Source organism: Salvia hispanica, chromosome 3 (assembly GCF_023119035.1).
Source record: "Salvia hispanica cultivar TCC Black 2014 chromosome 3, UniMelb_Shisp_WGS_1.0, whole genome shotgun sequence".
Classification (NCBI taxonomy): domain Eukaryota; kingdom Viridiplantae; phylum Streptophyta; class Magnoliopsida; order Lamiales; family Lamiaceae; genus Salvia; species Salvia hispanica.
In genome coordinates, this window is record NC_062967.1 from 7051904 (window position 1) to 7075269 (window position 23366).

The 23366-nt window shown below is 36.8% G+C and overlaps 4 protein-coding genes across 8 annotated transcripts; 2 read left to right on the plus strand and 2 right to left on the minus strand.

The window, feature by feature from the left end:
• Window positions 1-1482: 1482 nt before the first annotated feature.
• On the minus strand, window positions 1483-5594 carry LOC125209030 (protease Do-like 1, chloroplastic). The gene is made up of 8 exons (XM_048108612.1): window positions 5127-5594; window positions 4669-4791; window positions 3672-3843; window positions 3116-3153; window positions 2553-2751; window positions 2299-2451; window positions 2015-2149; window positions 1483-1699 (listed from the first exon to the last, which is right to left on the minus strand). Exons 1-8 carry the CDS (start codon window positions 5519-5521, stop codon window positions 1622-1624), a joined length of 1293 nt encoding a protein of 430 aa, XP_047964569.1. The 5' UTR covers window positions 5522-5594; the 3' UTR covers window positions 1483-1621.
• Window positions 5595-8049: 2455 nt separating this feature from the next.
• On the plus strand, window positions 8050-9954 carry LOC125214886 (uncharacterized protein At4g28440-like). The gene is made up of 3 exons (XM_048116095.1): window positions 8050-8172; window positions 8629-8863; window positions 9392-9954. The coding sequence occupies exons 2-3, from the start codon at window positions 8641-8643 to the stop codon at window positions 9604-9606; spliced, it is 438 nt and encodes a 145-aa protein (XP_047972052.1). The 5' UTR covers window positions 8050-8172; window positions 8629-8640; the 3' UTR covers window positions 9607-9954.
• Window positions 9955-10017: 63 nt separating this feature from the next.
• Window positions 10018-11194, minus strand: LOC125214885 (photosystem I assembly factor PSA3, chloroplastic). Its single transcript, XM_048116094.1, has 3 exons — window positions 10745-11194; window positions 10511-10675; window positions 10018-10437 (listed from the first exon to the last, which is right to left on the minus strand). The coding sequence occupies exons 1-3, from the start codon at window positions 11105-11107 to the stop codon at window positions 10114-10116; spliced, it is 852 nt and encodes a 283-aa protein (XP_047972051.1). The 5' UTR covers window positions 11108-11194; the 3' UTR covers window positions 10018-10113.
• A 6296-nt stretch (window positions 11195-17490) lies between these two features.
• LOC125210342 lies at window positions 17491-20767 on the plus strand. Of its 5 annotated transcripts, none has more exons than XM_048109901.1 (7): window positions 17491-17644; window positions 17740-17848; window positions 18868-19146; window positions 19295-19401; window positions 19503-19635; window positions 19769-19963; window positions 20123-20767. In XM_048109901.1, exons 3-7 carry the CDS (start codon window positions 18877-18879, stop codon window positions 20453-20455), a joined length of 1038 nt encoding a protein of 345 aa, XP_047965858.1. In that variant the 5' UTR covers window positions 17491-17644; window positions 17740-17848; window positions 18868-18876; the 3' UTR covers window positions 20456-20767. The 5 variants fall into 5 exon arrangements, with proteins under 5 accessions (XP_047965858.1, XP_047965859.1, XP_047965856.1 ...); XM_048109902.1 differs by having other exon boundaries at window positions 17740-17829; XM_048109899.1 differs by having other exon boundaries at window positions 17740-17818.
• The last annotated feature ends 2599 nt before the right edge of the window (window positions 20768-23366 follow it).

Below are 23366 nucleotides of genomic sequence, written 5' to 3' on the forward strand. Positions count from 1 at the left end.
GACAAAATTGAGTGTTGTACATTATAATATTTTAATGATTCTTGAAAAAATCGAAGAGGTAGAGGCATGGCATGATACTCAAAAAATCGTCTAAGTGAGAAGCGATGGCATGTTACTGTTTAATTATTTATTTCATATTTATTTAGTTTTTAGTTGTTTTTTCCAATTTATTGTTTTGGTTTTTGTTTCTCTATCATCGTTTAATTAATTTCCAACAAAAATCATACGAGACGTCACGAATTGGTAAAATTAAATACTATGTAACATTCACGAAACATAAAATTAAGCGACGACGAGTGACACGAATTGGTAAAATTAAATACTCCTTAAGATGTAACATTCATGAAACATAAAATTAAGTGACGAGTGACGCACATAATATGCCAATAGTAAGTGCATTATTCAGTTATAGTGATTGATAAAAATGGATGAAGGTGAAGATAATCATCCATTTTCTCGAAGTTTAGAAAACGTGGTTGATCAAAATGGTTGCTTAGTGGGATTGAGTGGACATGATTTACACAATGACATACTTGCTTTCATAAATTGTGTTACATGTGTTAGTGTTACCCTCAATGCTTCATCTTTAGTTATGTCTTATTCATGGTTTATACTTTCCTCTCTCTCCTTACATCTGGATTTCACCACCTTCAAACTTTTGTCCCCTTCATTCTTATATATTATCACATTATACAAGGTAAAACATACTCCTATTATAATAAAGGGAACATAAATCATTTCATTTTGATTGTCATTTGTCAACTACTATTATAAAACAAAGGGATAATGAATCTTTTCATTTTGGGTGTCACCCTCAGTGATTTGGTTAAAGATTATTAAAACACACCTTACAAGTACCTAGACGATGGACTTTTTTACACAACTATATTTCAATCTAAAGAAAATACATATCTGAACTGAAGCATCAAACTATTAAGAATTAGTATGTCTTAGGACTTTTTAAGACGTTGTTTTGATGCCAAACCGAGTTGAGATCAAGTATTCAGTCGTCGAAAATCGATTCTAATACTTTGATATTTCCAACATTCACAACTTATTTTCTGTAATAGAGACTTGACTTTTAAATTTATTAAGGTGTTAAATTTAATAGATACTCGATTTCAGACTTTCTCCACCTGTATCTCTATGAACGTGAATCCCTCAGTTTGCCTGGTAGTTTCTGCTACAGAATGCAATTCCAGTGGTCCTCCTTTTGTTTGTTGTACAGTCCTACCTGCAAAGCACACTATTATGTAAAATTGATAAGAGATTCAATTCCTTTATGAGCATATTCTGGTAACAGTGGAATGAAATAAACGTGCTTCGAAATACTTCAACTTTAACTTCAATACAGAGTTTAGGGGCTGCTACATTACCTATACAGCGATATTGTGTATACGTTGCAGTCAAACATGCAAATATGATTGAAGATCAGCTAGTTTAGTTTTACTTTCATAAGGATAATAGCTTTACAACACAGACTACGGAAATAACGCTCTGATATAGTAGCTTCATTTCAAGATCCAAGATTATGTACAACGTTGAGGGCTAAATCGGACAAATAATACTACAGAACAATAGACACTTCCGATATGAATATAAATATGAATTACAATTTACATCAGGATTCATCAGGCTTTGGTTCAAGGACAACAGGGATCTTTTCCAATTTATCGCCACGAAGTACTTCTACTTCCACCTGCAAAGTGAAACATTCGAAATGAAGTTAGCTCTCAGTTCTCATAATTTTTTTACATCTTCATCTTATATTGCTTTTAGTGGTTTCATTCCATACTCCTATACAACGTCCCTTTTGACTAGTACAATATACACATAACTATGCACACTTTTAAACTATGATGGTAAATATATGACAATGTTCAATTTGATTCAGGAAAACAAAATGAGACGCCAATTTCTGTATATCCAATATTAGGCATTAAAGGCCACAAATTCTCCATACACATTCCCTATTTTTAGAGGATCAATAGTGGAAGTTACGATTAACGTTTACCTTATCACCTACTTTGCATTGGTCAAGGATTCTGTACAAATCACTACCATTTGCAACTTTCTTTCCATTAACAGATGTAATTATGTCGCCTAAAATAAGTCTTCCATACGCATCACGTTTTGTTGATTGAAGACCCTGCAGCACCAAGAATACAGAAGCTGTAATCAGCATTACATGATTTATACGACACCATATTTTGAAAATCCTGTAAGGCAATAAAGCAAAATGAAATTTCATATCAATCTAAGCATCACACCAAAATGAAATGTTAGAATTGGACATACTGCTTTGCCTGCAGGCCCATTCGGAGGAGCATCCAGGACAAGAACCCCACTAACTCCTAGTTGCTCCACTGACTGGTCAGGCGCAAACTTAATCCCTAAAATTGGTCTAGTGACTTTCCCAAACTTGACCAACTGATCAACAATACCGCTTACCTGGACGTAAAGGAAAAGTCTTAAGAAAAGCGTACATAGTGGAGTAACTCATAAATATTACAGTGTGTATAGAAATCTTCCTAACTAAAGCAGTCACTCACTGTGTCAACCGGAATAGAGAAGCCTACTCCAGATGAAGCACCAGAAGGAGAATATATAGCTGTGTTTATCCCAATAAGATTGCCTGCACTGTCGATCAGTGGTCCTCCACTATTGCCTGGATTGATCGCAGCATCTGTCTGGATGACATCCTGGATTGGACGGCCAGTTGCAGCCGAACTGATTTCTCGTCGCAGCCCACTAGAAAAGGATTGAATTCGTTAGACACCTTAATTCAATACTAATACACTATTAGCCGGTTATATGAATAGTTGAATAGATTTTGTAAAAGCTGGTTTAATCTAAAGGTTGGAATAACCGACTTATGCCAACATACATAAGCTTCAATCGTGATCCTGGTATTCATTGGCGATCATGAAAAAGCAAAAGTAAACAAGGTGATGTGGGGATATTTTGAAATTATGTTAATATATATTCTAGAAACTGAAAATTATAAATCTAACAAGTATTTTCTACATGTCTAAGCCAAAAAACTTGCTCGCTCGAAGATAACATATAGTATGATGATAACTTGTTACATTATTTTTATACGTGCTGTTAGTACCTGATAACACCAGTGGTAAGCGTATGGTCAAGTCCAAACTGCCAAGCAAAAAAAGTGAAACACAAACATATTGTCAGAGAAGGGGAAAGATATGGTACCATATAAAAGAAGCTTGCCACTTTTGAATTCATTAATACCATTATGTGTCTTATCGAGTCATTCAAAGGAATGCCATTCAACATTGGAGAACATGACGAACCAGGAGGACCAGTGTGTGGTTATAAAGGACATTTTAAGGAAGAACTTGGTGTAACACATAGGAAACCACATGACATCAGTGATAGACAGGACTTGGTTGCATCAATAAACTTTATCCAAAAGTATCGATTAGCTGTAACCATGCCATTATGTTTTATAACAATGAGTATTATGGACTCCTCCCCAATGGGAGATCAAGAATGGAATTAGAGGGTGAAATCCACATCCACCAAATACCACATTTGACACTTTCCGCTTGTGTATGTTTGAAATGGTAAATTTGATAAGAATCCAGAAAACTTAGAAGATATCAACCAGAAAGCATAATCAGAGACAATTAATTGGGAAGTGCACTTACAGGATTTCCAATTGCATATACTTTTTGACCAACAAGCAGATCTGCAGATACACCAATTGGTATCGGCCTCAATTTGCCTTTGGGGGCCTCAATTCTCAAAACAGCGACATCTTTATCCTGATCAAACCCAACAACTTTTGCATCGTATGTACTCTGGTCTGCAAGAGTGACCCTGAACACAACCATCCCTTCATCAGAACACTAAAATTGTACATCCTAAAGGACATATTCTAGAAACTCAAAAACAATACTCCGTATTAAACTGATTCAACAGTTGACATGGCCAACTTACTAACCATCAATATGATGGAATACTAATATTCAAGATGACAGCTTTTTCATATCATCAGACTCATCACAAACTCTACCACAGTTGCATAAAGTAAGTTACTAAGCTTCCTACATAGAGATCACATCTTGAGATTATTGGTCTTCCTATCACCAATGAATTCTCTACCTATTTCACAGAAAGGAAGGCTTTGTGCATACAGATATCTACACGTTGCTGAAGATCTTGCAGTAATCAAACAATGTTTTTACTTTTGTACTGAAAATGTGAAATGCTGGAAGCTTTACAAAGCAAAACTATAGCTCAAAGAAAACACATAGGGGGTGTTCGGTTTGCAAGATTGTATCCGGGATTAAATTTATAGTGTGTTTGGTTCATGAGATTCAACCCCACAACTCAATCCTAAATGAATAATCATGGGATAATTAGTCATAGCTAATCCCATATGACTAAAATAATCTCACAACTCAATCCTAGATTATATCTAGGTATTATTTTATCTTGGAAACCGAACACCACCATAATGAACTATATAGTCTATGTCAACAAGAAAACCAACATACATACTAGAAAGTACTATGCAATAACAGGCAATGCAAAACAAGCCAAAAGGAAATAATTAGTTAACTAATTCAATAACTATTCGGCCAATAACTAAGTACTTAGTTAAATACTCGGCCGTAAAATCACAAGACAGGTTAGTAGTACTTGAGATCAGATGCACCACGAATCACGTGATAATTTGTGACGACATGGCCCTGCGTGTCCCACACAAATCCAGATCCTGATCCTTGCGGCACCTCCAACACATCCAACGTAAAGGCATCCTGCCTAAAACAAAACTCACAGTATGAATTCACTATATCAACAACTCATTCCAGAACCAAAATCTATTGCCAAGTGCCAACATCACCTATAACATATACATTCTGCCAGTCAACACCCTAACAAGTACATTGGATGCCATATTAAGCAGATTATTGTCTAGATCATATCATTATTTGAGCTGCACAACTAGGTAGTTGAAATTAGAACACGCTGATGAAGTAGCATTAATTCTCCAGTGATGACGACCACAAGGAAATAATGCAACCAGCACAATCGGTCATATTTACATCATCATAGGTAATAATAATCGACATACATAATATGCAAAAACTGATTACCTCGCAGCTAGATTAGTAATGTAAACAACAGAAGGAGTGTTCTCTTGAAAGAGGCGAACTGTAGCCAACTCATCGGACTGCAACTTCCGCGGCGTAGTGACGACGAAAGCCGAGGCCGAATCAACGTCGGCAACGAACAGCGCCGCTGAAAGAGCGACCGAAGTGCAGAGCACGAACAGCGAGTCGAGGAGCTTCTTGAGTCCATTGGTGGAATCGAGCTCCGAAGCGGAATTGTTCCGAATAAAGTCATCGCGGAGAGCGGAAACGACGATCGGAGTGATGAAAGTAGGTCGATTGAAGTGAGAGAGAGATCTCCCGAGCGGCAATTTGGGGAGTGAATTGAAGCGCGACACTTTTGGAGTGGTCGCGAAGAACGTGGAAGCGAGTGCAGCCATTGGGGAGTCAGAGAGGGAGTTGGATTTTGGTAATTTCACTAATTTTTTCTCTCTCCACAATTATATGTGGATGTGTTTTTTCCAAGTGATTGAAAACAATTTCTAGAGTTTAGAAAGTTGTTGGATGCATTCATTTCGGCCCATAACTACGAATATGGGCCCGAACTTTTCTTCCACTAATTTCCAATCCAACCGGACTTGATCCACACTCCACAGCTACATCTCCACACAACGACAACAAAAATTGCGTCAAATTTTACTTATTTCCCCTTCTTTTTCAATTAAGGAACCACATCTCAATAAAACAATAAAAACTAACTTAAGATGAGAATACTCACACGACAAGTCTTCTATTAATACGGTGGTGGGTTTGTCATTTGTGGAATATCGTGATATTTGGTTACAAAATCGCTACATCTATTGTCTTGATACGTTAAAATCAGATACTCCCACTTCATAGCTAATTATTCCCTCTATTTTTTAAAGATAGAAATGGTGGAATAATGCAAAATTGATAAAGACATAGAGAAAAAAATTGATAAAATAAAAAAGATGAAAGAAAAGGTAGTGAAATTAGTGTTAGTCGATTGTGGAGTCTATTTTCTAAAATAAATTTTTTTTTATTTCTAGATAACGGACTAAAAAGAAAAGAATTTCTATTTTTAGAAAATAGAGGGAGTATTAAACTATATTTTCTGTCAAATTGCTAACTACAACTAAATGATAGACATTAGATTTTTAAATTAAAGGTGAAGATCATTCAACCCTTGAGTATTAATATCATGCACAAAAAATATCAATATGGGTATTAATGTCAATTAACTATAAAATTAGTTATAACTAACTTTTAAAAGAAATCCCAAAACTTTAAATTCATATAGCATATATCAAATTAAAGATAATTTTATAAGGATTCCGACGATATCCTACACGCATATGTTCCGACGTCAAAATTTGAAAAATTTTGAAAATTTTTAATTTTTTCGTACAGCAGAAATGTAACATACTATATAAAACATGTCAATATAATACACGTAGAATGTCAATATAAGCAATAGGTTAACATTCTTAAAGCATTGTGTTGACATTCTTAAAGCATTGTGTTGACATTCTCAAAGCATTGTGTTGATATTTTCGAAACACTATATTGACATTTTCATCCAAAACCCTAATTTGGAGTTTTTTTTTTTATCCTTTTCGATTTAACTAATAAAAACAAAAATTACACGTGGCAAATTGTAGATCACACATTTTCTAAAATCCTATGACCTTAAATTAGTTGTAGTTAGCAATTAATTGATGAGTTAGAGCATGAATAACGCAGGCGGGCCGGGCCGCAACTCGCGAGTCCCGGCCCAATTTCAGCGTTGGAGGCACGAGCGTCTCGGCTCGGGACGGTCCCGAGGACGCAGTTGCGTCCCTGGGCCGCTCCCGAGTCCTGTCCCGGCCCGGCGTTATCCGTGCCCGTGCCTAGGGCTGGGGAAAAATATCGAAAAAATGATATATCGCTCGTATCGTATTGAAAAATTATCGAATTTTCGATATATCGTAATTTTCGATACGATACGATATCGTTTCGTAAGTTTTCGATACGATAACGATATGAATTTCCTTATATCGCGATATATCGTTTTATATCAAAAATACGATATATATCAAAAATTTTCGATATATCGATATTTTCGATATATATCGATATTTTATTTTCGATATATATCGATATATCGAATTTCGATACGATATATCGAAATATCGATACGATAACGATATGAAATTTTTTATATCGAAAGTTCGATATATCGAAACTTTCGATACGATAACGATATGAAATTCTTTCATATCGATATTTTCGATACGATACACGATACAATGTTTTCGATACGATATATCGTATCGATCCACCCCTACCCGTGCCGCATCAGTGTAGTCCCGGCCCGACGTTAGTTGTGTTCGGGCCGGGCCGCAAGTCTCAATTTTTTTTTTTCAGATTCTTGAAGAAATTGAGAAGAAGAAATGGAGGGGAAGAAGAAAGAAGAAAAGAGGGAGAGAGACGAACGTTACTTAATATTGGGAATTGGGAGTTTAAATATGATTAAATTTATATTGGGAATTGGAAAATGGAGTATAATTATAAATTTATATTGGGAAATGGGGAAGTGGTAGAATTAAAATTGAAATTTATAATTTATAGTTTATAATTTTTTCATTTTGATAATTTCTTATTAATTTTTTTTTCAAATTGACTTATGTTTTAAAATTTTTATTTTTTGAATTTTTAAATTTAAATGTTGTAATTTTCTATTTTTCGATGACGTGGAGGGAACTTGTGGCCCAAATCCGGACCAGGGTTATTCATGCTCTTAGCAATTGATCACTCCTCTACAATTCCTAACGAAAAAAAGAAAGGAAAGTGAAATCATCACGTGCCTTAAATCAATTCACACATCCTTGCACGACTTTAAGCGATTCTCTCCAGCTTTCGCGTTTTTAGTACTACTACAGGCAACGGCTGAGATCTGCTGAGAAAATGGAAGATCAACGGTCAAAAACTAGATTAATTTTTCTATTCAAAATTCCATTTCGACGGTCGTCTCACTCACCAGAACTAAGTAACCTGCAAAAGATCTCACTTCTCTATTACTGTTGCCAAGGTGATTCCAATCCTTCAATTTTTATATGTGCAATTTGTCGTATATTTTTGTAAAATTCTGAAAAGAATTTTCATTTTATCGGCATTTGATCTGATAATTAGGGTTTTGATTTGTTGCTGTTTGTTTTGAGTATCGGTACTAGTGTAGAGTGTTGGTCTAATCTATTCTGATCATATTTGTTGTTATGTTCAATTACGATTGCATCAATTTTATCTGTGATGGCCGAGTGGACCTCGAACGTGCTTTCAGTCCATTTTTATTCATTCTTTTAATGATTAGTCATTGGCACTGATCATGATGAATTCTGCCTAATTTGTATGAAATTTGATTTAAAGATGATTTATGCATGGAATTTTGAGCTCCAAATGTGTTCCAAGTGGTGATTCTGCTGATGGCTTTTTTGAGGAGGGCTTATGGATTTCCTTATTTCCGGCTAATGTGGGTTTATCATTTTAGGTACTGATTTAAATGGCTGAAAAGAAATCATCTATGAGGAAGCCAGTTTTTGCCAAGGTTGATCAGCTGAGTCCTGGCACGAATGGGCACAATCTCATCGTGAAGGTTTTGAGTTCGAAGATGGTATTGCAAAAGGGTAGGCCGGATGGGCCTCGAGTTCATCAGATGCGTATTGCTGAGTGTCTGGTTGGGGATGAAACTGGGACGATTTTGTTTACTGCTAGGAATGAACAAGGTATGGTGCTTTGTGCTTGAGTGATTGGAATGATATGCGTATTCATCATTTTATGAGTAAACCTTATCAAATTGTGGTAGTTTCTATGTTGAGTTTGAAAACGGTGGATTTGTTTTAGTATCTTATAATTATGAAATTTGGCTTTTGTTTTACATATCAATTTGGTTATCACAATATGTGATTTTGCCAATAAATGGATAATGTAATCACAAGGTACATGAGTATACTTGTGTGTTAGTAATATTTTGCCAGGTCTTCACAATGTTTGAATGCGAGACAGTGAAGTTTTGCAGTTGACTATTAGGAAATAAAATACTCTAGAAAAACTATATCCCGGCTGGTCTCCCGCCAATAGGTGGTTGTTCTGTTCTTTTCTTGACATTAAGTGCAGTTTTGTTCTTCTATTCTTTTCTTGACATTAAGTGCAGTTTTGTTCCCACTACGGGAAATGTCTCATAAATATTGGCCCTATGGCCCTTATCCCCTTTGTCACAAATTCATGATCTTGATGTGAACTTCAATGTGCAGTGGAAACCATGAAGCCTGAAACAACTGTAATTCTGAGAAACGCCAAAATTGACATGTTCAAAGGATCAATGAGACTAGCTGTGGACAAATGGGGGCGTGTGGAAGCAGCTGCTGATCCTGCCACCTTCACTGTCAAAGAGGAAAATAACCTTTCCCTGATTGAATATGAATTAGTAAACGTAGAGGGATATGAAGCTGCCAGCATCCTTCTCTGATTAGATCAGCGTTCATAAAGAAATGCTGGGAAATGAAGTGTGTTTAGGAGACTGCTTGTCGTTTTTGCGAAGATGTTGATCCCACCTCTACGAAAGAAGATCCTAAGTATTACTTGATGGTAAGTACGCATTGCAGCTGGACGTAAAAAGCAGGTATCGTCGCAGCTTGGCTCACGGTCCAGACTTGCTTTAGTTTGTCTATTCTAACGGCATGGATTCTCTCTTGTCAAGAAATCATGTCTTCTTGTATGGATGAAAGGAATAACTTTGTACTTCTTCGTGTAATGAACAACGTATGATATACTTATTCTACTTCGTATCATAAATATTTGCAAGTATTCCTGGTCATACGTTGTTTTTGTTTCTTTGTTAAGTCCGTGTTGTTTGAGGTTTATTACACACGACCCTAGCTACTCAAAATGTGGCTCTATACCCAAAACATAGTGTGTGAAAGATGCTAGTAAATTTCATGGTTTTTGGTTGAAGATGAAGAGAGAAAAGATGTGTTTACGATGTATCGGTTCCTTTCTTGAGAAACTCAAGATCTTTCATTTGCAGCTCCACAGCTTCTTTGGGCAAGGGCTTGGGCTCAGGGACTTTGATTTCATCGGTTCCATCTGCGATTCTCTGTGCTTTCTCTCTCACAATCCTCTCAACCTCTTCCTTTCCGGCAGCCGGAAACACAGCATTCAATATGGTACATAGCAATTCCTCATCTTCTTCCTCTATAGGATCTCTCCCAAAACAACACACATATATGGCTTCAAGAGCTTTCTCCGCCCGAACAGCCATTGGGATATTGGGCACGGGAGCATTGAGCCGCGCTCTTTTCTGCAAGCAACACAATCCTGTGTTTAGCAGTAATTGAAACAAGCTAACCTAGTAATGCAGTAAATGCAGAAACCTCTCTTGATTCTTTGATCATGGCAATGAAATTTTCTTCTTCGAATTCGATATCATTCGAAATCCGAAGCCTGGCCACTCCTTCCAATATCTCCTCAGATTTAAGCAGACCAGCTCCAACTGCAGCTAGCCAACAGCAGAGAAGCACATACAGAGGATCCCCAGCCTGCAATCAAATCAAGAATTATTCATCTTCATCGAATGCCAAAGTCGAGCTTTGTTACTTATGACGCACCTTGCCTCGTCGATCTTGGAGCTCGAAGAGGGCTCGGGAGTCATTGACGGAGCACTTGTTTCCGACTCTGCGGCGGAACTCAGCGAAGTCGATGATGTCGCCGCCTATGCCGCCTTCATCGCTGATGATACGGGCGAAGAGGCCGATGACGGGGAGGGAGCCGAGGACCTTGTTGGCGAAGCCGGAGAGGGTGTTGGAGTCCTCCATGTAAGATCGGACGAGGAGGCCATGGGGCTTGCGGCGGGTGCGGCGGGCGGCGTAGAGGTGGCGGAGGAGGAGGAGAGAGGGTGGGGTGGGTTTGCAGATGGTGGTGTAGGTGTGGGAGGAGTGAGGGTTTGTTTGGAGGGAGGAGAGGACTGCCATTACTGCCTTCGTTGTTCAATTCTAACCTCTCGTTTTCGGATCATGTATGCTACTGCTACTAATCTCTATATCTCTCTCCCTCTTCTACATATTTTTATCAATATCACATATTTTATGCATAAATAACAAGACTATATACTACTCTCTCCGTCCCAAGATAAATGACCTACTTGTTTTAGGCACGAGATTTAAGGAATAGTATTTAAATAAGTTAAAGTGGTGAGAGTAAAGTATGAGAGAGGGAAAAGTAGAGGAGAGAAGAGAGAATAAAGTAGGTGGAAAATTTGTAAGAGAGATGACATTTTGCTAAAAATGGAAATAGGTCACTTATAGTGGGACACCCAAAAAAGGAATACAAGTCACTTGTCTTGGGACGAAGGGAGTACTATTTTATATTCTAAATTACTGGTCACTGAACATAAATAAATTTTTTTTGATAAAATGTTATTATAATAAAATATATTTGGACATGAATCTTATGTACTTATAAATTATAATTAAAGGTTACAATTGCATATACAACCTATTTCAAAATTAATAAAATAGCCCAATTTTGGATTTCTAGCTAGTTACCCAAAAACTCAACACCTCATTTATCTTGTAGTAATAAATATTTCGTACTCCTATTAATTAAAAGTATGTATAAATAATATTCTATTTTAGAGGCCACTGAGATTCATCTGAAAGTTATCTTGCAATTTTAGTACTACATGATATTTTTGTTAGTTTAAAGATAAATGTTAGTAGTACTATATCTTACTTTAACTAGTAGAGTACATGATCTTTGCAATGTACATGGACTATTGTGGTATACTGTATACTTAAAACACTTATAGCTATTAATTTAACATAAAATATTACTCCCTCGATCTCATTTTAGTAGTTCCATTTGTGTTGTGTGCGAGTTTGAAGAAATGGAGTATTAAGAAAAGTTGGTATAAAAAGGGTTTAGGGTTTAGATATAAATCCAAAAAAAAACTTAATACATAGCACTACATGATTGATTTTTTCGACAAATTAAACACTACACAAACAAGAAACTACACGTACGAATACAAACTATACGCTATAAACAAATGGATAGTAGTTTAGTAGTGTTTGATAATATAGTAGTGTTAGTTTTATACTCCCTATACTAGTATAAAAATAGAGGTCTCGCTGGGGCAAATACTAGAGGATGGGAACGTCATCAGAGAGTGGGAGGGTTGACGCCAGGTTTGAAGGCTTGAGAAACACACGAAGTAGGTGGGCGCTGCCTCTTGCTCCCTCGCTATCTTCTCTCAGGAAGCTTTCTGTTGTTTGCCTTTTCTTTGTTAGTTAGTGGTGTGCCTTCCTTTCGAATGTTGTTTTTTCCTTTTAGCTCTGTTAATTTTGCACTTGCTGTGCTGTCAGCTCTATTGGCTTTTTCTTCGGTTTTTTAATCCGTGTACATCTATTGTTGTTGTACTCTACCTCGCCACTTTTGGGTGGTTTGAGATTTTTGATTTATCGAAAAAAAAACTACTAGTATAAAAAATAGAGGTAGCCTAGTAATATCAGTATCATGTTTGTTTCTAAGTTCTAACCAAAATGTTGCAAGTTCGACCATGATATTAGAATTTATTTTCCTTCTACTTTTCTTTGTTCTCGCTCGCTGAAAAATACTCCATATGCATCCCACGTTGATTGGAGAAACAATCATGAGAAAGAGAAAGGGGGTTATAGCAAAACATAAAATTAGTTTTAAAATTTTAACGATTTACCATCAACTAACCGATTGATTAATAAAGGGAGTAATTAATTAGTTTATCGATTCGATTGAAATAGAGTTTGAGCTAATTTCTTGAATTAATTTGATTATTAACCAAATCAACGATTAACTTCAGATTAAGTATCTCTACCGACAATGATACTATATTCAAGGCTACGTTGGACTCTAGTCGTGTTGAGATTTAGATTTGTAATATCAACTATGTTTATGTTGAATAAAATCCTTTAGCTCCCAAAATTATTTGTGTATATACGCCATGTGGTGCTATTTTGGAATTTAGCGTTGTTTTGTTGAATTGGGCACTCATTGATCCATTTGTGCGATGGGATCCGACATCAGACATGCAATTCCAAATCTAAATCTTGCTTCTTCTTTTTTAAATTTATTACTACTAAATTTAATAATAAGAAAAATACCCAGCCTCTTTAATCGGTTGCATTATTGGCATGCCAGGTCATATTTATTTGTTAATATATGAATGTAAAATACTCCGCGTAAAGAAGAATACACTGTATTAAAGTTTCAAATTGATGCGTGGAAATTTAACAGATTCATATTGAAATTAAGATCAGGATCACAAATTCATAGAGAGATCAATCATGCTGTAAAGTATGCTCATGCTGCAAGGACTAAGCCACGACACACAAAAAGCACATCTTGCAACGCAAGGAAAACAACAATATAAAATTAAAAGTACAAGGACCTATCTAAAACAAAACATTATAGGAGTAAAAAACTAATAGAACCTTTGCTTAATTACCATATGCACATGACATCAATAAATTATTAACTCCCAAAGCACCAAAAATTCGACTCTGTATTTCACACCAGATCCCTCCACCGGCCGGTGCATCAAATCTTGCACCATATTTGGTGAAAAAGGGTAATAATTTTATACTATGTTTTAATTTTGTACTTATACTAAGTATTTAACTAATTATTTTAAGCACAGGATCATGAGTACTATAATGCAACCACTAAAACTTTGAAATTCCCATTTAAGATTTTGAAGAACATTATGTGATATGAGTATGGCAAAATGTTCATCCTATTGAATCTATCAAAATAGATATAGCTTTTGGTTCTTTTTAATCAGGGGCATGGAACGATTAAATTGCACTAATTGAAAGGTTGTGTACTTGAATCCAAATATAAATTGGATTTAAGATTAATTAAAATCACAAATATAATTTTTTTACAATAAAAACCAATGGAGTTGTTTTAACGATCGATAATTTTTCCAAACTCGATTTGAAGCTTCACTATTCCACAATCTTACAAATACTACAAACAAATTAAATCGAATCTTTAAAAAAAAATTTAATTTTCCCCGATTTAATCGAGCCAATCTTTCGTATATATATTTTGACGTGGATTACCTTTGTAAATGTACCAAATGATGAAGTAATACACTCTCTCCGTCTCATTATAAGTGAGACATATTCCTCTTTTAGATCGTCTCGACTAAAAAGAAAAAAAAAAAAGGATTGGATTTTTTGAGTTTTCGCCGCCCCTATAAATGCAGTCCCTTTATTGTATGTGATATAGCATATACTAATGTCTGGCCTAAAACGGATATAACATCAATTAATTTGCCTTTCAAGCGTTGCAGCGTCACTTCAACATTATATTGAGCTTTGAAGTTTGAACCCCTCGCCTTTAAAGATTCAGTTTCATTGCGTAATGGGGTACTATTACTCCGTATTCAAATTGAGGTAATTAAATCCAAACCAAACGAATTAAAACCATGATCACTTTCAGTCAACCATGATCACTTTCAGTCAACTTCCACCCGATTATTCAGGAAATTAAATTGACGATTATTTTAAAGATTAGTAGTACATGGTTACAAATAAACTTAAATCAACCTAGTAAATCACTATTCATTTTAAGTCAAACTTTGAAAGAGAATGATCTAGGCTTCTAGCTAAAACAAATGTAAAAGTCTCACGTCCAGCTTAAAACAATTAAGCAGTGCATGTATAATCTTCAATCACAATTATTTTCTTGACCGAGTCAAGTATCAAAATAAATTCTTATCAGGAGTATAATATACTATGGTATACGTTAAACTACCGTAATTCTAGTAAGACAATAATTACGTCACTCTATCAATATGGTAAGATGAATTCAAACTTCAACATCATATTTCAGTGTTTAATGATCATTTATAATTTGAAAAGATACCATTTCTGTAATCTACTTATTTTTTTTCACATAACAAAAGGAAATTCTATATACTATAGTATAAAATATGGAAATCGTATCCTAAATCAAAAAATTATTCCACTATTTTTATATTTTACTTATTGTTTTGATTTTTTTATTTGAGTAATTAATTAAATATTCTAACACTTATACTTCAAGGGTAGATCCGTCGTTTAATAACTGAGGAGTCCCCCTAAGGGTGTCTCCAATGGCGGACGTCCCGGTCGCCCCTCGCCGACGTCCGACCGGACGTCCGCCGTAGTGGGTGGGAAGGGCGCCCACGCCCGTCCCGAGTGCCCGTCGGATGGCCTCGTCTCTCAGCCCGACGTCCTACCTGACGTCCGCCGCTGTGGCGTGGGTAGGACGTCCCAGGGTGTCTCCGGTGGCGCCCCTCCCACTAGGACTTCCCACAAAACTGCATGTCACGTCATCACTAGCCCCTCCCATTCCACTGCCACATCACTAGCCCTTCCCACTGCACTAGGACTTCCCACTAGGACTTCCCGCAATAAAATTAAATTCACAATTAAAATTAAAATTTACGTAATTAAAATTCGACACGAATACGAACGGGGAAATGCGAATATTTCATTAAAAAAAACATACATCATTCGAAAAAAAAAAAAATTACATAGTAGATAGAAAAAAAAACAACCACATCAACTTGCACCCCTCCGCGTCCAAACCTCTTCGATGATATCCTCCTGAAGTAGAATATGGGCATCTCTTTGCCGCATGTCGGCAAATGCGCGCAACCGCTCAACCTCTCCATGAGGTACCCCCATGTTCACATTCGCACTGGCCACGCCGTGGCTTGGACCGACACCCGTATCATCTTCGTTGGTCCACTGAGTCAGTTCGTCCCCTTCACTTTCGACAATCATGTTGTGCAAAATGATACATGCGTACATGATGTCGCCGATGTTGGGAATATACCACTGCCGTGCCGGACCCCTCACCATCCCCCATCGACTCTGGAGCACACCAAATGCGTGCTCAACATCCTTGCGCGCTGTCTCCTGACGGGTCGCAAAGTAGGACTTCTTTGGTTCGACCGCATGCTTGATCGTCTTCACAAACACGGGCCAGTTTGGGTATATCTCATCCGCCAAATAGTATCCCATATTATGCTGGTTGCCGTTGGCGATGAAACTGATGGCGGGACCAACACCATTGCACTGATCGTTGAACAGGGGCGACGACCGGAGGACGTTGATGTCGTTGTTCGACCCGGCGACTCCAAAATAAGCATGCCATATCCACAACCGGTAGTCAGCCTACAGCTTCAAGGATCATCGTGGGATGCTTGGCTTTGAAGCCGGAAGTGTGTATCCCCTTCCAGGCGACGGGGCAGTTCCTCCACTCCACTCCCAATGCATACAAACTTCTATGCCGCCCAACATCCCAGTGGAACCCGTGCACCGACCCGTGCATATTTATCAGCCCGCTGGCAGTCTTCGGGCTCTCGGACGACGAAGATACTGATCCCCGAATATCGATCTAACGCCCGCGCAAAAATTCAACAGACACTCGACGGCTGAAGACTCGCCAATGTGGAGGTACTCGTCGAACATGTCGGCCGGGCCTCCGTACGCCGGTTGCCTGATTGCGGCAATGCACTTCGTATTGCCGTGTGTCCGGGTTTGCCACCCGTATCCTCCCTGATCTGAAAAACTCGTATCTTCTCTCTAAAGCACCCACCATATGCATAAACAGAGGACGATACATCCTAAAACGTCGCCGGAATAAGGCCTCCCCAAAACGCGGCTGCGGAGCAAAGTAGTCCTCATACAACCGAATATGTGCAGCAATGTGGTCCCGGGGTACATGACGTCGGCGATGGATCGGCCGAGGTACCGCCGCCTGCTGCCTCTGCCGGAGCAATCGATCAATCGCCTCTTGCACAGCGAGATCCAATTCATCATCACTATCACTATCACTAGCGCCTCCGCCACTACCACTCGCACGACTACTCGCCATTAGATATAATTGAAAAAAGAGGTTAGAGAGAGAAACTTGTCAACACAAGTGGTGTGGATGAAATGAAGTTGGGGGAGCCCTATTTATAGAGTTTTTTTTATAAAAAAAAAATAATAATTAAAAAATGCGGACGTCTGACCGGGACGTCCGACCTTCGCCACAGTGGCGGACGTCCGGTCGGACATCGGTGCGAGGGGCGAGGCCATCCGACGGGCACTCGGGACCGGGACGTCCGCCGGTGGACGGTGGAGAAAACACCTACTCTGCAAAATAATGCTCACTGTTCACTACTGCAGCCGCTGGATTAAACAATCGACGACAGGAGGCACGCAGATTTGACTATAGGGGCAGATCTGTCATTTAAATACTCTGACCGCCGGTCACGTGATTATATTTAACCGAGGGGCCGGCCTAGTTTCGGGCAGCGAAACTTGCCGTCTCTATCTACCCGCCTCCTCCGCCGGTTACCAAAACTCATTAATATATTTCCCTCATTTTACAGTTTTACACTTAAATAATACACTCATTCACAACTCATACTATATCTAAAAGGAAAGAGAGAGATTCCTGTTCTCCTTGAAGATTTAACTATTCTGGAGGTCTGCAATTAATACTTTCACCATTTTCCCGTTGTTGCGGCGGCCACAGTTCTTTCTTCTCCTGCTAATTACTCTCATCTGCCTACTCATTTTAGGTATTCATTGCAGTTTCATCGCACAGCATTTCGAATCGGCTCCGGAATAGATCGAAAGTCGAACTTCGCGAGGTGAATGGTAGTGAATGCGTGAGATCTTTATGCAATTGTACTTAATTCTTCCGTGCATTTGTTAGTTCGTACTCTCTTTTTGTGGCATTTTGCTGCTGTTTTGCATTTTTGTGTTTTGAATTTTATGTGCTGGATCGCTGTTCTAACTAGGAATCGTTAGTTTCCAAATGCCAGCAATTTTCGTTGTTTGATTTGTTGCTTTAGCTTTTGGCTTGGTGTGGTTTTTGTAGTTCGAATTCGAGCGATCTGCTAATTTCGATTGATCTCTGGTGACATACTGAATCGTTTTCTTTTGTTTTGTTCCTGAGTAGCCTTCGTCCTTAGTAATTACGTATCCTGTGGCTGAAGCCTGAGTTTTCTCGATCTAGTAATTTGCTGTCTGTAGCTAGATGGTGCTGTTACTGATTTGAAGATGATATAGTAAAACTTAAGAGTTGGTAATCTGCTCCCTTAATCTTCTGGAAATTTTGGGATAATCATTAAGTGTAGTAAAACAGGTTCACAGAAATTCTAGTTTTGAGACCTGTGTTTGCATCATAGTGATTAGATTGCCAGATAATGAATTGATGTATATTCAATTCGCTCAGCCATTTGAACTTTGATATGCAACTTCTTTCAATAATTTTTAATTAGACTCTGTTGTGCTTAACTGGTGATGAGCACGGGGCGGTTGGGATTGATAGATTATTTAGAAACTGTGGAACATAATCTAGAATAGAACTTGCCAAAGTTTCTAGCCTCTGTTTTTGTCATTGCATTTGGTACTGCCAGTGAGCTCCTAGAAAAACTTACTATTGGAATTACTCCTAGATGCGAAAGTGATTCATTCATGAACTCTGAGCAAGCAGTGGTTTGCTTTACACATTGCTTAATAATTATGTATATTTCCACCTTTTGTCCCTTCTGTCATTACTGGTTTGCAATAAATTACCTGGTATAAAATGCAAAACTCTTCAGTTATAACTTTGGCTTGCCTACTTATTGACATAGAACCTATCGTATTTCTTATGTATAATTTTCTGAAACTCCATTGAATTCTTACTGATGTTGCTTCAGGCTACCATAATGTCTGAAATAGCTGTCAGAGATAATAATGTACCCGAGTCTCAGAAGATAAATGGAGGCTTCAGTAATGGAAGCATGGTGAAATCTCAGGTTGAAGGTGTGAGCAAAAACAATGAAGAAAGGCAAAGGAAAGGGATGGCTACAGTGGTTGGCACTTCCATTAAGATTGACGAAACAGACAATTCTGAAGCGGCGATAACAAGTATAGAAGTAGAGTACATTGAGTCCGAGGACTTGAAAGACGTAGAAGACGTGGATGATTGTCTGAAGGTAAGGGTGTTCTCTACAAATCTTTATAGGCTTCACTAATACTTTGTTTTAAAGCGGATGAGGATTTCTGAGATGTCTCAGTATCATGATTCCATCCTTGAATGAATAATGGATATGATGTAATACTTATCTTGTACTCTGGTTCCAGGCCCTCTTGTCAGGACTTGGCTCCAAAGACTGGGTTACAGTGTGTGACGCACTCAACAATGTTCGCCGATTGTCTATATTTCACAAGGAAGCTATTGTTAATATTCTGTAAGTATTATATTCTCTTTGGTTTGGCAGAAAAATGTTATCTCGTTGTTTTAACTGTGTTTGCTGATCGTGATATTATATGACTCCTTGCTTCACACCAGGGATGAAGTCATCTCCTTAGTCGTGAAATCCCTAAAGAATCCAAGAAGTGCTGTCTGCAAAACTGCAATTATGACTGCCGCAGACCTGTTCAAAGCATATACAGACAGCATCATTGATTTGTTGGATCCTTTGGTAATATATTTTCATCGAAAATTTGAACTTGATCGATGCTATTACTCTCAACTTGTGCTTCTTGTGAACCGTCCTTTTCTGAATATAATTTCTTTACAGATTTCAATTATTGATTTTTCATTTCTATTGTTAGCTTGTGCAACTTCTCCTCAAATCCTCACAAGACAAGAAATTTGTTTGTGAGGCAGCTGAAAGTGCATTAGTAGCCTTGACAAGATGGGTTTCTCCCGTTCTGTTGCTACCCAAGTTGCAGCCTTACATTACACATAGAAATCCTCGAATTCGAGCTAAGGCTTCTATATGTATTTCTCAAAGTGTCCCACGGCTGGTAAGTACTCTTGGACATGGTGTGCTCTTTACTGTGTTTTTATTATTTCTCCTGTTTTGTGTATTTCAAAATTCGACTAGTGCCTGTAAAATCATTCCCCCTAAATCTGTAAAAGTCCTTTGTGGCATCTCAATTGTCTTCATGTGGCATTATTTGCAGGGAATTGATGGAATTGAAATATTCGGTATAGACAAACTGATTGTAATAGGCGCATCCCAGCTTAGTGATCGACTTCCTGAGTCCAGGGATGCAGCTCGTGCCCTGTTGCTAGAGCTGCAGTCTGCATACGAAAAATCTCAAGTCCCAGAACTAACTGCAGTACCTGAGCAATCTGAAGTCCCAAAAACAACTGATGTACCTGAGCAGCCTGTTGTAGCATCTTGGAAGGATTTCTGCCAATCAAAGCTTTCGCCTTTAAGTGCTCAAGCTGTCCTTCGTGTGACCAACTCTGCTCGCGAGGAAGGCTTATATACAAAAGCTTTTATCTGGTAATATTTTCCCCAATTTCGTGGCGAGATTTGAAAAGTTTTATACTTGTATATACCATGGAAGTTTGAAGTGTTTGCAGAGGCAGCAGGTGAAGCACGTATTGGTGCTATAGATCCTATGATTTTACGTATATGGCGAAATTTAAGACTAGCAATATTTCCTTAATGTTTTGACGTTGTGTATTGTTATTTTGTGCTTGGTTGTAAATTGTTCCGCCCGTGAGCTGTTAAGTGGATCTACATTTTGTTAGCATAATTTTCTAAATCTTGAGGTGTTGAGTTTTCTCTTTGTGCAAAAAAACACAGTATGCGTGTACATTTGGCTTTTTTTGGTCGTTTTTTGGGCTGATGATGTTATTTACTGCGTGTTTGAATGATAGCACTATTAAATTTGGAATATAGAGGATATTTTCATTAGATAAAAGTTACTGTTTGTTGGTTGTCGCGTTAAATTTGATGTTGTTCTTCTCTTTGCGATCTGAATATAGAGAGTTAAACGTCATGAATTTTCATTATCAAGACTCCATTTTTGTACTCGGAGTTCATTATGAACTGCTAGCTGATAAAAGAAATTATTGATGGATTCGAAAGTGGAGAAAAAAAAAGTGGTGATTTGTATTATCAGAAACGAAAAATAACTAAATTATTATGAATCAAATATTAATAGACTATTGGTTACAGACTTATAGATGGATGAAGTGTTAGTATTTTTTTCAGAGGATTGGATATTGATTCTAGTTATAAGATTTTGATTGTGGACAAGATCTTCACACTTTCCTACCGATGATCTCCTAAATCTAGATAGCTTTGCATACAGTGAAGGTTCAATTTGAGTTACACACGATGAACTGAGGATTTTGGACAGATGGAGTTGAATAAATGAAAAACGAATAAGAACAAAACCTAAGACGTTGTCGAACACAAAAATGAGCCCTTGTGGTCGGGGATTTCATTTTAGAACAACTTCAGCTATAATTCAATCGAAAAGGCGTTAAATAGGAAAACCACTCTTGAATTGGCACATTAGCATTGCCCACTTTATTAATGTGGACCTCATATTTAATGCCAAGGATAAGTACTCTATCCGATTTTCCTACTAATGATTAATTGTCCGTTTTCACAATTTGTTGGCTTTAATTGTATCATTGGAATTAGAACTATATATTGGAATTATTAAGATTCTCAATTTGATTCGCTATATATTTTAAGAAATATAAAAGAAATGAGTGAAAAAAATCAGTTGAATATAAATTCTACTTGTATAAGTTAATTTTATAATAAATTATAAGTAAAATGAGTTAGTAAAATAATACACACCTATCATTTACAATAACAAAATTAAATATGTAAAAATGAGACTCCTAATCAGATAAAATATTTATTTATTTATTTAGTAAGTATTTAATATCCTATATATTTCTTACTGAAAATGAAATTATAACAGCGTGTATTTAGTAGATTGGGAAGCTCATTCAGCAAAAATATAAAAAAGTAAATAAAAAATTAAATCGCAAACATACTAAAATGATAAACTAGGAAACATTGTATTTCGCCCAAAAAAACGTGCGTTCAAGTTTACTGTTTTGTAGTAACATTTTAAATTTTATTGTCTTAAAAGTAGAGAAATACTATGTATAATCATACATATACAGAAAATTAATGTTTAAAAAATAAATGTCATGCTTTTAAGTTTAAATTTAAATGATACTATTATCTTCATACAATCATGAAAGATTCTTGTAAAAAGAGCAAAAGGTATATGTAACTTTTACTATTCCTATCTACCTTTGTACTAATATTTTTCTTTATTGTTTTATAGAACTTTCTAGCAATGGACATGTCATTCTCTATCAATTATTTTGATATTGACGAATATTTCATTGTCATTCGACTCTTCTCGAATGTGTACACACAATTTCATCAAACTCTCAATTTCAAATAAGGCCTTTCCTTTATTTCGATACTATTAAGTATAGGTGATTCGTAAGGGCATATTATGTTGTTTAGATCTACATTAATGTACGGAGATTTTATGGATAAATATTGATTTATACTTTATTTTCAATGATTATTCCTCCTAGACTAATCAACAGCACTCCTCCCTAAATTACAACCTTACAAATTACTCCCTCAGTCCCACATTTGGAGTGACAATTAGTTATGACACGGGTTTTAAGGAATTGGTGGAGTGTATAATGAATGAAGTGGGAGGTAGAGTGTGTAATAAATGAAATGAGATGGTGGAGTGAAATGATGGAGTGTGTAATAAATGAAGTGAGATGATGAAGTGTGTAATAAATTAAGTGAGTTGGTTGAAGGTGAGTCCCTCTTTGACTTTTTGGTTTTTTATTTTTGTTTTGATTTATTTTAATATATATAATGACATTTGGGTGTAATTTTAGTGAATAGTGGGGTGAATTTTTATGTGCAAATATGGTAAATTCTAAATATTACTCCAAATATAGGACGGACTTTTATGGCAAAATATCACTCCAAATCTGGAATGGAGGGAGTAAATTCTATCAGTATTTATAAGAATGAAATAGATGAAAGTACATTTTTATACATACTTAGTTGTTTAACAATTGAAAAACTTAGTGAGCAATTCTTCAGATGTGGAAACAAATTCTTCTTTTTCATTAAATTCCTTCCAATTTTTACTAGTAACATTCTGAAGTGAAACTATTTTATACTGTCTTATCCCTTAATAAAAGACCATATTTGTTATTTAAAATAAACTAATTTTATTTAAAGAATTTTTTTTTCCTTAATAAGGTGGGTTTTCTTTTCCACTAATAATACTTTAATCATTTTTTCTTTCTATCTCTCTTACTTTATTAATTTTGATTAAAATTCGTGTCGTTTCAAAAGTTGTCTAATTTTTTTTAGTATGGAGAGAGTATTTTTTACTCCAG